This window comes from Botrytis deweyae (assembly GCF_014898535.1).
Source record: "Botrytis deweyae strain B1 chromosome Unknown BDEW_019, whole genome shotgun sequence".
In the NCBI taxonomy this organism is placed as follows: Eukaryota; Fungi; Ascomycota; class Leotiomycetes; order Helotiales; family Sclerotiniaceae; genus Botrytis; species Botrytis deweyae.
The window spans coordinates 148,658-161,380 of NW_024066226.1; the positions used below are offsets into that span (position 1 = coordinate 148,658).

The window sequence follows — 12,723 nt, forward strand, 5'->3', positions numbered from 1 at the left end:
CTCAGAGGACTCTCGGCAACTAGGAAACCCCCACAAGTAATATTCTTACCATACGTAACGAAACATTCAGGTTATAGAAAGGAAATTCGATAGTTCAAATGCAAGAAAGTTTACAAGAAAGGATGGGTACAGAAGCGTGTTTTGTGTTTTGAAAGATTTGGCAAGTATCACTATCTCTCCTCCATATTTCCAGTAATGAAATTCGATGCGACCCAGTACTTTTCTGGAGCATTTGTAGACAATCGAACAGAAAACCTGACTGGGCTAGTATACTGAATAGCATCGCTAACAGCAACAAAAGAAAAATAGCGAAGAAATTCATGTCCTACCATATTGCCAACACTTACTCTCATTATCACATGCAAAAGGAATAATTCAAATCTATATCCGTGATACAAACTCTAGTATTCCGCAATACTGTATATGGACACATAGACATAACCACCATTTGGGAATATAAACATCAAGCATGTCGAATTTAAACCAGTCCAACTCCAAGCGCCATACTTGTTGATGATTGTCGCGACGAGGGAAATCCATCCGCGCCTATATTCAAGAAGCGCAATCTTCCGTATTCCTTCCAGTCATCACCACACCTATCTTTCCATTCCTATTATTGCACGGATCCCTCTCGCTTGCGCTTGTGATTTATTGGCCATTCCCATTCCCCACATCCTTTATTCGACGTTCGTGTCCGAAGATTGTTGGATGTAGGATAGTCGATTGATTTTCCGAGATTGAATCCTCTCAGATTTAGATGTTTCTCATGTCCATCCAGCACTTTAGCCTATCCCATAAAGATCTCACTGTATTCCCAAACTCCCCCTGCCACATTGACCCACTCTCTACCATTACGCCCTAACCAATCCATAGAATAAAGTCCAGGTCAACACAAATCCACTCAGACCCTCTACTAACCCTCCCGACCAAAACTCCCACGCGCCTCTAAAATATCGATCTCCCTTGGTATCTTTACTCATATGCGGAGCTATCCGAAATACATATACGAGTGCACTAGTAAGGAGCGTAAAGAAGATGTAGAACAGGAATCCAGGGTAAGATTCAAGACCGAGGATACCAGCGGCGACACCAAAGAGGGAGGCTGTGAGATTGTGGAGAGTTGCGAGAGTCTATAGCAGATGATGATTAGCTGATTTGTGTATGTGAGAGAGAGGAGGTCTGTGAAGCTGCAATTGTAGTAGCTTGATAAACATCGAGACTATTTCATGCTCGCTCGGCGCAGTTCACCCAAACGGTCCCTCCAACTTGAGCTTGACAAATTGAACAACGAACCTTTGTATTGTGTATCACAGACTCTTGCACAATCGGACTTATTTGCATTTCTCGTTCTGTAAGCATGATGTTGAAATTACTTTTGCTTACTGCCGTGGTAAGGTGACGAATAATATCGGGAGATATGCGAAGCTGCAATAAGGGAATTGGAGGTTGTGTTGTGTTATGTTACTGGGGAGGTATTCGTAAATTGGAGGTGCCGCGGAGTGATTATCAAAAATACGTGAGCACTGGAGCTTTCCAGGTGTTCTGGAGCTTACTTGTTGACGCCTTAATCCCAAGGCTTGAAGACCACATCGCAGGTTCTGGGCTGGGGTTAACAGCCACATTTAGCCACAGTTGGGGAGGCGGGGGGACATGTCGGGCGGGTCCACGGGTACTCGAAGATATCAAGCAAGATGATATTTCGATACGAGATATATAATTGCAGAAAGCTATTCCAGAAGCAAAATTTCTCATCCCTCCTCTTGAAGTCTTGGTCAGATCCAAACTTATCGCCACTTTCACATGAGGTGTCAAGTACGACAATGTATGCATTAATTGCAGTAAGATCAACCCCTACCTCGCCTGTTGTCACCGACTGTTCATGATCACATCAAGCAAATCCTTCGGGTGTGTATAGCAGAAACTGCTCACCTCATCTCCCGCAGCTATAATTTCGTTGTGCAGTAATTTCCAAGCTCGGCTGTAAGCTTGATCCGTACTACATACGCCAATAACATCTTCAGCTTCCAGCTATCTCCGCGTGTCTCTTGCTCTATACTGTTGAGGACTGAATGCAGATTTCCATACTTACAAGATTACAATGTCTGTAGCTATGTACTGAAATATTCAAGTCTTAGATATCTATCTATGAGAATGGATGTTCATACTATTCAGAAACTCTTATTCTATTCAAGATTCAAGGACAAATCACAAATCATTCTTTCCATTTATTTAGTCTGATGTCTACTCCGTACCTACGACTGAAGCCCATCACTCATACACACATTGCAGCCGCGAGCGATCATGCCGAGTATCATAACCAATCATTCACCGCGCTTACCTCTCATACCTAAGCGCAATCCTCCCAGCCCTATTTATGTTATCGGGAGGATTTTTCATTCCGGAAGGATTTAGACAAGGAGGGAGTCTCGGGAATCATCCATCTAGTTGGTTTTTATATCACGTGAATTCACACCTTCTCTGACATCAATGGGATGAATTATATTGAGCGAATAATGGAAGAAAATAGAAAGTGAGCAAGAAATTTGTTTGCTATTCTAGCTATGCTGAGTTTCCAACAGTACGGGTCTGCTGTTTCAGCTTATAGGATAGACTCAGGTAGAGAGAAGTGAAAGAAATTGTAAAAAATATGACGAAAAAATCAGAAACAGAAAAAATGTGATGCCAATAAAAAGAAAAAGACATTGCCCAAAAAGAAATCTAATCGACGCTGTTCGTCAGGAGTGTTGATACATGAAAATTCAAAATCAGAAATGATCTGCTCTATAATTCAAAACTGTTTGCCCAATATTCAATCACCGCTGCTATGCAATCTTACGCTGTTCCTGAAAATGCTGACAATGACTCCGAAAACTGAATGCTGTTGTTGTGTACGCCGAAATTCTCAATATCGTACAGGGTGTAAAAGATGCTGGAGAAAAAGGTATGAAAGGATGAAGCAGTTAAGAAACATATCTTCCATAATCATCAAGATATTGTTGCATATGCTCCGATAACTGATACCCCTGTGTTGTTTCTGCACGACGCAAATATCGGATTGCTTGAGTGAAAGCATGTTCATCTGCTGGAGATGCAGATACGTTGCCTAGACTCATATGTGATTCTGCAGCCTGATTAATTGTTAGATTAGATTCTCTGGACATGCGTGAGGGCTGCGACTTACAGAAGCCAATAGGTCACCAGTAGTATATCCAAGACCATCAGCAGCTCGAATGGCCCGAGTGAAGAAATCCACAGCTGGTTGTAGATAACCTCGAGCTTCGACATAGAGGGGCCCTTGTCTGCGGGGGTCATTGGGCGGTGCTAGAGAAGATGAATTGTCAGAATCGTATTCTGAGAAGTAAGTTTCTAAGTCAGAAGTACCTGTGGTATCATTTCCTTCTTCGTAATGAATGCGGGCTAAAGTTGCTTGAGATCTCTGAAGCCAATTGTTGCCCAGCCCTAATATGATAGTTGTGTTAACAAAATGTCTGTCTAGAGGCAGTAAGATATTATGTTGACTTACCCGTCAAGACGTCAACATTATCCGGGTAGTTTCTCAAAACTCTCAACCATGCATTCTGGCAGAAGTCTGCAATATCTACAACACTTCCATTATCTGCGTCATAGAAAGCAAAGCTTTGAAGTCCCTGGATGATCCAGACCTGCTCAGCAAAGCGTGCTGGGTCGCGAAAGAAGCGAACATGTTCGAGAGCAGTGACAGCTGAGCGAGCAGAGGGAATATAGGTTTCACATTCATGAGGTCTAGATGAGACAACTTCGTTCAGTAAAGTGATAATGCCCTTGACTTGCTCCACCATATCCTCGGGATTGCCCTCGGTGCTTCTTGATTGATGACGGGAAGATTTTGAGTTGCGAGACATGATTGAGTGGTGAAGTTATAGTGTTAGATGGAAAAGTATGAAGAGGTAAGGATGGATAATGACGGTGAACTTCGATAAGTGTTAAAAGTATTAGTTGCAATGTTGCAAAGATCTGTTAATGCCTGATGTATTGAATAACGAAATCAGTGAGGACATATCCTCATCTATATAGATACTCTTAAATGAAATGCACGAAGATAGATATTTGATAAGAGCATTTACTCCATCATGGCATATAAAAAGCTCAGCTTGAGCAAGATCCCAAAACGGATTAGACAGGAATCGAGGAATCCTGCGGCACTCATGGCAACAAGGAGGTACCGAGATGGTGAATCTGAGCTGACTACCAGCACTAGTTACATCGAACAATTTCGATACCCGAACTTGGGATTCTGGATCTCGATTGAGATGTAGTGAACCTTATGATTCATATATTACACAGCCCACGTCGAATACGGAGCATTTCATGAAAAGTTCGGCGAACTGAAGACGCAACTACTATGAAGAGCCTATTCGCGATGCATCCTACAAGAGTTGTATGGTATCCATGACTGCTAACGATATATCATTGGTGACGCGGATGAGGACACAGAACAAACGGTCGTTTGTACTATCCCATGAAAGGCCATTCCCAGGACGGGGAGGCCGTAGCTCAATTGCTGATATAATAGAAGACTAATGCAAGTCACTTATATCTAAGCATCTGTGTGTATATCTTTAGAAACGGTTGATGAACCATGATGAAATTGTCATGATTTTGTCATGATGAGAACGGACAATTGATCATTAGCGAACCATCCCGTGATGAGTTTTGGTGGTCACCGAGTCACCGTGCAGGGGTAAACCATTTTGTAAGTGCCTTGGAAATTCTTATTCGATTTTTATTCATCCCAACTACTTTGAACTCAAATTGCTTTGGAAGGATAACGAACATACTCCGTATGCTCCGTATGGGTATCAAAGGTATCAAAAGTATCATGTTTACCATATTTGTCATCAACTAGGTTAATTTCATCAGCATTTTATTCTGTACGAAGTTCCAGGATCTATTCGTCCAGTTTCTTTTGCTTTCGCTCCCTCCTTCTCATCCATCGATTTGACTAAGGTAAATCTAGATCTCTGAGCGCTATGTCATTTTCCTTCCCTCATTCATGTTGAGGTATCCACCAAAGATTATCGTAGATCTAAATCGATTTGTAAGCTCTGATGTATGCGTGTTGATGCTTTCAACATGTGTAGTAAGCTTTCACTTCCCTGGTACGTCGACTTAGGTACTCATTGCTCAGCCTTACGGATCATTGGATTCATCAACCTCCTTGGGATCTAAACGAATATTTACCAGAAACGTTACAATATGCAAGACAGCTCGGAAAAGGAATATATTTGGAAATGTAAGTACGAGCGCCCTCTGATGATGGTTACCATCGTATTTGCATGCAACAAGAATCGTGTACAATACGATCAGATCCACCATCACGACAACTTCTAATGCTCACCAAAGGATTCAAAGAGTAAATCATTACTACAACAATTCTACCACTCATCTATCTTTTCACAGGCATTGAAGCTCCTGGCATAAGAGGCAAATGACCATTGTGGAATACCCATCGCACTCGGATTATGATTATTGCCATTTCGGTCTTCGGTCATCACCTCTCTGCGCGCATCACTCACGAAATAATCGAAAACGACTAGATTCTGGAAGAAAGAAGAACACATATGACGTTACCGCAAGTTTGGGATCTGCTTACATGGCCCGCAGCGACACTGTAACCTTATATAGCTGGAAATGCGAAAAATATTATTCGCCAATTATCTTATCCTTTTTGCGTGCTAATCTTTCTTCCCATGGCGGCTTATGTTGCTTGCCAGTGGTAGGTACTGAGGCTGGAGATAGACTGTAGATGTGGCTGACTATTGAAAGCTGCTTGAAAATGATGTTTATAATGACATGAGATTTTTGATGGCTATGACATAAAATCCCACTCAAGGCCAAGCATTATTGATCGAGCAAAAGTCTCGAATGACTGTATCTCTATGCTTTCAATGTATGACTGCACTTGTTGTAGTATGACTGGAATATTTTTCTCAAAAGTCCTTTTGTCGAAAAGATTGATCGATTGGTCCCAAATCCGTAATGACTTAATAGGGGGCGACAATGAAGTTCGGTTATTAACGTGATGCGACTAATTCTAGGAGGTTTACAAAATGTATCAGGAAGGGCGTGATCGTTATCTTTTCAATGCCATGTGGCTCTGCACTCCTTCCCTCTTGGGCTAGCTTATTTTAACCGTAAATCTAGAAGCTTCTGGTTTTGGAGTTCACCTTATACATCAGACTTCGTCTACAAATCTCTAAGATATTATATCAGAAACTTTGATACCAGAGTGAGGAAAGTTGTATTCTGATTGTTCTTTCCCTCGGATAAGCGCCCATTCACCGAGGCTACCACAGACTCTCAAAAGGAATCTGAATTGGATGAAATTCCTAGACTTCATTTCACTTCTCAAACCAAACGCTTGATTCGATTCCAGAATTAGAAGTCGGCCAGAATTCTCATATAATCCCTCAAATCTTTCAAATCTCAAAAACCATGACCGAACGCACCCATCTAGCTTTTCATCATGACTCACATCTGTCTACCCTCCAAACCACCATCACATCCATAAGTCCTTTCCTGACGCTTTCCGAGGAAAACAGATTACTTTTCAAAGATGGCAAGGACGACTCATACGTCATCATAACCCAATCTACCATTTTCCACCCCCAAGGCGGTGGTCAACCATCCGATGAAGGCATTATGGAGAACGAAGAAGGAAGCAAATTCAGCGTCCAAATGGTACGTATAAGCGCCACCACCGACGGAGAAGTTCTCCACTTCGGTTCATTCACCACTCCAGCTCCCACTCAATTTCTCCCGGGTCAAGAAATCACCCAGAAAATCGACCTGGAAAAACGTCTCTTGTACTCTCGTTACCATACCGCCGGCCATGTTCTCGGATCTGCAGTTCGTCATCTCGTTTCCTCTTCTGTTCCCAATTTCGACGAAACGAAAGCTTCGCATTTCCCCTCTTCCGCTGCGTGTGAGTTTGCCGGCCTCATAGAAAGTACCTGGAAAACACCCATCCAGCAAAAACTCGACGAGTATATCGAGGCGGATATGCCCGTTGAGATTCACTGGTGGGATGAGACAGATTTCATCGCAAACGGAATGGAGAGATTGATGCCCGATCGAGCAGCTATGGGAATGACGAAGGAGGAGAAGTTCAGAGTGGTGAAAATCGTGGGCGCAGAAACTTATCCTTGTGGTGGCACACATGTGGATAGTACGAACCAGTGTGGAAAGACGACTGTGAAGAAGATTGCGAGATCGAAGGGGACGAGTAGAGTCGGATATACGCTTGGTTGATGGAAATGACGTCAAAGTATGCAAATCCATAGCTTTTAGCGAAGCAACTATAATTGTAGACAAACGTGGAAAAGTCGTCCAAGGAAGATGGATATGACGATTCTGAGAATGCGGCGCCGTTCAGTTTATCTAGTATGCTATTACTGTCACTGCCAATTCCTCAAGCGTTAATAATTGTTTGCTAGTTGGATTGTAGGGAGTCAAAGCATGATGAAATTTTATACATATAAAAACTTAAATTTAGAAACTTTCATTCTGATTAGATGCTATTTGGGCGGGCTGGGCGGTAGAGGCGTTTGAGGGGAGGTTATGATAGGACAAAATAGAAATGACTACGTGAGAGAGGCAATCTTTTAGTTCAATTCTCTTCTCGCAGGAGATGGAGAAAGAATGGCTTTACCCCTCTCTACATTTTTTTTCGGACGGTGGTGAAAGACGAGAAGTGTTTTGGCTTCGGACGTTCCCTAGATTTCTTGATCAATTGAACTTTGAATGGGGCCGAAGATTGAAAAAATAATTTTAGCGTTAGAATGCTGAAACCTTTCTTAAAAATAAGCGTTGTCTAAATGTCCCAAATAATCAGACTATATACCATATTCGCCGTTTCCCCGTCCCTCAAAAGCAACCAGCTAAATCAAGGAATCATCGCTATTGACAACATGCAAAATATCCGCTATCCAGAGCCCGGATCCGAACGCCAGTAGGTATTTCCCCTCAAACTCCTTCAATCCAATCCATTACGCCATCCATCACACACTACCCAACACCCAAACTAACCCGCTCAATCCTCCGCATCCCTCCTAACATCTCTTTCTTTCTGCACATTTATCCCCGCCAAATCCTTCATCCCATTACTCCCCCTCTGTTTATCTCCCACCCCCACCCCACCCTTCTGAGACGCATATCCATAAGCATTTCTCCACCCCTCAATCTCCGTCTCTATCTGCGATTCCAAGTCCGGATCTACGACTCTCACGCCCAAGCTCTCTCCAAATCCACTATCCCCACTAAGCCCCGTCCCCGAACTACCATTTCTTCCATGTCGCTCGATCTCCGATGGGGTTCCCGAGTTTCTCTTCGCGCCGTCGAATCCAAATACGGGCTCTGTGTCTAAATTCATGTCTCGCTGTTGTCTAGGAAACAAAGTACCGGTAGTTCTTGTTCTACTGAGAGGGTATTCAGGGGATTCTTCACTATCGCTTCGATTCTCAAAGTAATCGCGCCGCATTTGGCCGAGCAAGGGGCGGAAAGTCGGGATCGAGGCGACGAGAATCCAGAGGTTGAGTTCGATTATTGCCCATAGACCGGCGTCTACGTCGTTGACTATTGCTTTCTTAGTTGATGGTTGAGGAGTTCGCATGTAAGATACTAAACTTCATAGGAGAGCGGTAGAAAATGGCTTGGAAGTTTGACTTACAAGTAGGATCAAAGCCCGGCAATCTTTGTGCAACAACCAGCCGCCATAGTCGAATTGCCGAAACTACCGTTACCCTACATTTTGGATTAGGGTGTTTGACCGGGTGACCATTATTCGATGAAACACTCACACAAGCCCTAACAAAAAAGTGCTGCTAATAGTAATCCGCTCCCCTACACTTCTCTTGATTTGCGCAATGAACCAAACTGGGATGGATAGAACCACAATATCAAAAGCAATTGTAAACGCTTCATTGGAAGTAAAGAAGACAGGGTAATCGATGCATTTTGCGGTAATTGTAGTGTTCCAAAAAGCTTCTACGGGACGACATGAGAAAATTCCCACAACGAGCTAGTAGAGGTATAGCATTAGTATTTTCTCTCTCAAGATCCTCTGACTGGCACTTGAATCGGCATAGCATCATATGAGGTGATATGGGGCGAAAGAATGTTTCAAAAAACTATGAAATTGAACTTTCAGACGGTATAGTTAGATGATGGTAAGAAATTAACTCACAGCAGCAACACCCCACGCCCCATTGATTGCACTGGCGAAAATAATTGGTACTTTCCCACCAGTGACAGCGAATACTCTCCAGTAAAGCGCTAACAGAGACAACTTGCTCGTGCTAAGAGCTATGGGATAGAGAAGAGCCAAAGCATATAGTCCTTTCAGATAAGCTTCAAGATGTTCCGGATCTGATTTGTGAACGTGTTGTCCGTAGAAGTTATTATTGACTTCAACAATTATAACTGCTGTATAGACGATTGAGAGGAGCTGGACCTGATGTTAGTTTGGGTTACGTATTGTACTGTGGGAGGAGTCTCTAGAGGGTGAGAATTACTGCTGCAATGAGAATAAACAATTCATCCAAGCCCAGGGGAATTTTGGTATACCAGCGGGAAAAAAAGCGGATAGCAACAGTACACACAGTCAAGGCGATGAAAGCAATTGATACCGCCTTCAATAGAGGTCCTTCATTGGCTTCGAGGTTAATACCTGGATAAATTGGTGTTGTAAAAGACATTGTAGATACTCAACAATTTAAAAGCTCACTCGAGAATTTGACGGAAGATCTGGATGCTTATAGATTCCTGCAGGCCTTCACAGCCTTGGTACTACTTTAAATGGAAGTTTGCTTTTGCGATCCGCAACTGGCGGCACGGCATGCTTCTTATCTGTCTAGCCATAAAGCAAATTCAGTTTATGATCAAGGAGAACGGGAAAGAGCACTTTCTGGAGGAGGAAACTCGCGCAACCTACCCCAAGAAGAGTAAGTGTCAATGATGTGATGGCTCTACGTACAGGGCACGGTTTTGTATTGCCACACTCTTCCGATCACAATAATGAACAAGGGAGGGCTACAGATGATTCGTAATTTTTCGAATTGGAGTCTCCGCATTTTCAAAAGTAAACATGATGAAAACAAAGACACGTGATCCTAAAAATGTCCAAAATAGTGGTCCAGAGATTGACTGAACTAACTCCTTTTGTCGCAGTTTGCGAACTCCCCTGCACGCAAAGAATTTCTCCGATATGTTTGATGTCGGAATTCTTGCTCCCTGTAAGAATACAGGTCTTTGAAACTTCATTTATCCATGTTTCAGTTCTCTGACTCCAGGTCCAATGTCATACTGCTTACTTTGATCGTGTCTGGAAAATTATACACTTACTCTCGCGACAGAAGTACTGCAGAACACCACAGGATGCCAGAATCATCTTCATCCACGTTGCAATGATGTCAAACAACTGCTGGTAAGACGAGCAAATGATCAGCCGGCTTTGCTGTGATGCGGAAGCAATCCTTTCTCGTACAAGCAATGTCTTGATGTTCCCCTCAATAATGCGGCGTAAAGTTTTTCAATCCTCGTGCAAGTGGCTAAAGAGCATTTGTACCCTCCGGTCATAACCAAGTGCCATGGTATCAGGGGAGGAGTGACCCGTCTCGACTCGTATACCCTGAGAGCAGTAGTTGTACAGTTCGGATCAAAAGAGCGTGATGGATTGGTACATGAAAGACTCGCATACGAGAGAACTCAACGATGGAAAACTTAGCATCAAAATTGCGGAAGCAAAATTTCAGTCTGTTGAGGGATCTCAGGAGGCTCTACCTTCTCTAGCCGGGCTTCGTGGAAGGGCTGCAGTGCCCCTTGTCAAAGCTTCCACGAAGACAATTCTCCATTTGAAGTCAAGCTTATTCCTATTACGACTCGGTTGATCTTGCTCATAACATTCACAGCACTAGTTTGGCTGCAGACACATCAGATCGAAAGGATTTGAGTCGTGTTGAATGAAGCAAACAATAGATTACTAGTGTAAAAATAGTGGAATCGTTGATTGGACATGAGCATGAGATGGACTCGTGACCAGAGAGTTGCTGTGGCCTTGGTTAAAAAAGAAGTCCCATAGTAGCTGATGTATGCGGAAGTCATAGTTCCAAAAACTACACCTTCGATACGTCTGACTAAGGCAGGGCATCATTTGATCTCACTGAAGATCTAGCATACCTGTAAAGGAACAAACGAACAGCGTCCAATACCTGGAAATGTGCGTGTATTATTTGCTAATGCCATTCGCCACAATTGAATATGTATGAGTGCCAGCCTGCTACAAAATGATAGAGTGATGAAGAAAGCGTTTTTCCTAGCTTTGAGACCCTCGACTGAAAAAGCTCTGAATGTGTCGTTGCTGAAACGAGGTGATGTGCCAACCTCAAGTATCCAGAGAATTTCAGCATGTTTCTTCAAACCATAACTTCGCTTCTACATCGACTTGATGCCACACACGTCAGTAAAATCCATTCGATACCTCACCAACAATCAATGTATTGGCCCGCGTCGGCATCGTCGTAAATCGGTCCACAAACCGGACATACGTGGTGTGAACGGAATTGCCTCTCCCGACCAAGCTTCTTTCTCGACAAAAGATAGCGTCTACGAGGGGTTTCGTGAACAACTTGGCACCTTGACTTGTATTTTTGTTATTTCGTCGAACGTCGGAAAACTCAGAGGTACGATGATACGACATCGTCTCCTGGATTTCCACCCACTTCCGAAATTCCGAAGCCATTGAAACCCAAATCTTATCTTTATTAAGAACTTGTGAACGTTAATCCAACATATGGAATAAACTTATGCTCGGTGCTCCTCTCATATCACATGCCTCTCATATCATGCCGAATACCCCGGAAGACATAAATTCTCATTTTATAAGCTTTCCTCTATACCTACACTCTCGAGTCTGATACCAAACTTAGAATTCATTTGAGGCTGACTCTCCATTTATAATTCAGGCACAAAAGAGGACACAGGAGCAGCCAAATCGATGTTATGTGTACATATATGTGTGGGGCGAAAGTTTGCATAATAGCACATCGCTATCTCGTATATACCTCCGTCTATCTGTAAAGCCAGAGCAGAAATAGACAGATGCAGGGTCAATTTGAGCCGAGCAACGTTTGGTTCATGGAGTGGAAATGAGGTCTGGGTCTATTAGCTATACGTGGGTTGAACTTGAAACCTATATTTGTTCCCTGGAAAACCGTTAGTACCCCGAATATAGTGATACTAGTGGAGTTTGCCATATTGATTTCCCGCTTTGATAAATATCGTGATAACTTGAAACAAGTATATATATGGTTCAACTCAAAAATTGAGCAAAACTGGACGAAAGACCCTCGAAGGACCATAGCTTGGGGACTATTCGGACGAAAGTAGGAATGTTTTGAATTGTTTTGAGATGAGGAAGACGGGGGAGCAGTGGGGAAAACTTTATATCAAGGGGTAGGTAAGGTTGGAGCAGTGGCTTTGAGTGGCTCTGAGTGGCTCTGAGTGGCTTAGACAGGTCACGAATGTCGGCAAATCGGTGATTGATCCATATTAAGATTTCCCGTTGCAAGGTACTCCATCGATTCCTTGACCCGAGAGATTGGTGGACTTGCCAGTTTCCTGTCGTGGACTCGCGGAACTTGTGTAAAGTTTAAACAAGGGAGAGAGCAGGTAGGTATGTATGTATGC

The 12,723-nt window shown here is 43.1% G+C and overlaps 4 protein-coding genes across 4 annotated transcripts; 1 reads left to right on the forward strand and 3 right to left on the reverse strand.

Moving 5' to 3' along the window:
* Window positions 1-380: 380 nt before the first annotated feature.
* Window positions 381-1,511, reverse strand: EAE98_007774 (uncharacterized protein). The gene is made up of 2 exons (XM_038955397.1): window positions 1,294-1,511; window positions 381-1,130 (listed from the first exon to the last, which is right to left on the reverse strand). Exons 1-2 carry the CDS (start codon window positions 1,357-1,359, stop codon window positions 852-854), a joined length of 345 nt encoding a protein of 114 aa, XP_038808126.1. The 5' UTR covers window positions 1,360-1,511; the 3' UTR covers window positions 381-851.
* A 1,449-nt stretch (window positions 1,512-2,960) lies between these two features.
* On the reverse strand, window positions 2,961-3,881 carry EAE98_007775 (uncharacterized protein; the record flags this gene model as incomplete). The annotated part of the gene is made up of 4 exons (XM_038955398.1): window positions 2,961-3,128; window positions 3,182-3,321; window positions 3,382-3,459; window positions 3,524-3,881. 4 exons carry the CDS (start codon window positions 3,879-3,881, stop codon window positions 2,961-2,963), a joined length of 744 nt encoding a protein of 247 aa, XP_038808127.1.
* Window positions 3,882-6,474: 2,593 nt separating this feature from the next.
* On the forward strand, window positions 6,475-7,290 carry EAE98_007776 (uncharacterized protein; the record flags this gene model as incomplete). The annotated part of the gene is made up of 1 exon (XM_038955399.1): window positions 6,475-7,290. The coding sequence occupies one exon, from the start codon at window positions 6,475-6,477 to the stop codon at window positions 7,288-7,290; it is 816 nt and encodes a 271-aa protein (XP_038808128.1).
* Window positions 7,291-8,071: 781 nt separating this feature from the next.
* On the reverse strand, window positions 8,072-9,734 carry EAE98_007777 (uncharacterized protein; the record flags this gene model as incomplete). Its single annotated transcript, XM_038955400.1, has 5 exons — window positions 8,072-8,613; window positions 8,708-8,781; window positions 8,838-9,058; window positions 9,224-9,490; window positions 9,552-9,734. 5 exons carry the CDS (start codon window positions 9,732-9,734, stop codon window positions 8,072-8,074), a joined length of 1,287 nt encoding a protein of 428 aa, XP_038808129.1.
* Between the last annotated feature and the right edge of the window lie 2,989 nt (window positions 9,735-12,723).

What these genes read in the sequence shown, in the direction of transcription:
- EAE98_007774 (XM_038955397.1), bottom strand. Translation starts at nt 1,359, where the DNA reads ATGCTTACAGAACGAGAAATGCAAATAAGTCCGATTGTGCAAGAGTCT. An exon ending in CTGTGATACACAATACAAAG is followed by an intron (nt 1,131 to 1,293) that starts GTTCGTTGTTCA and finishes CATCTGCTATAG; the next exon opens with ACTCTCGCAACTCTCCACAA.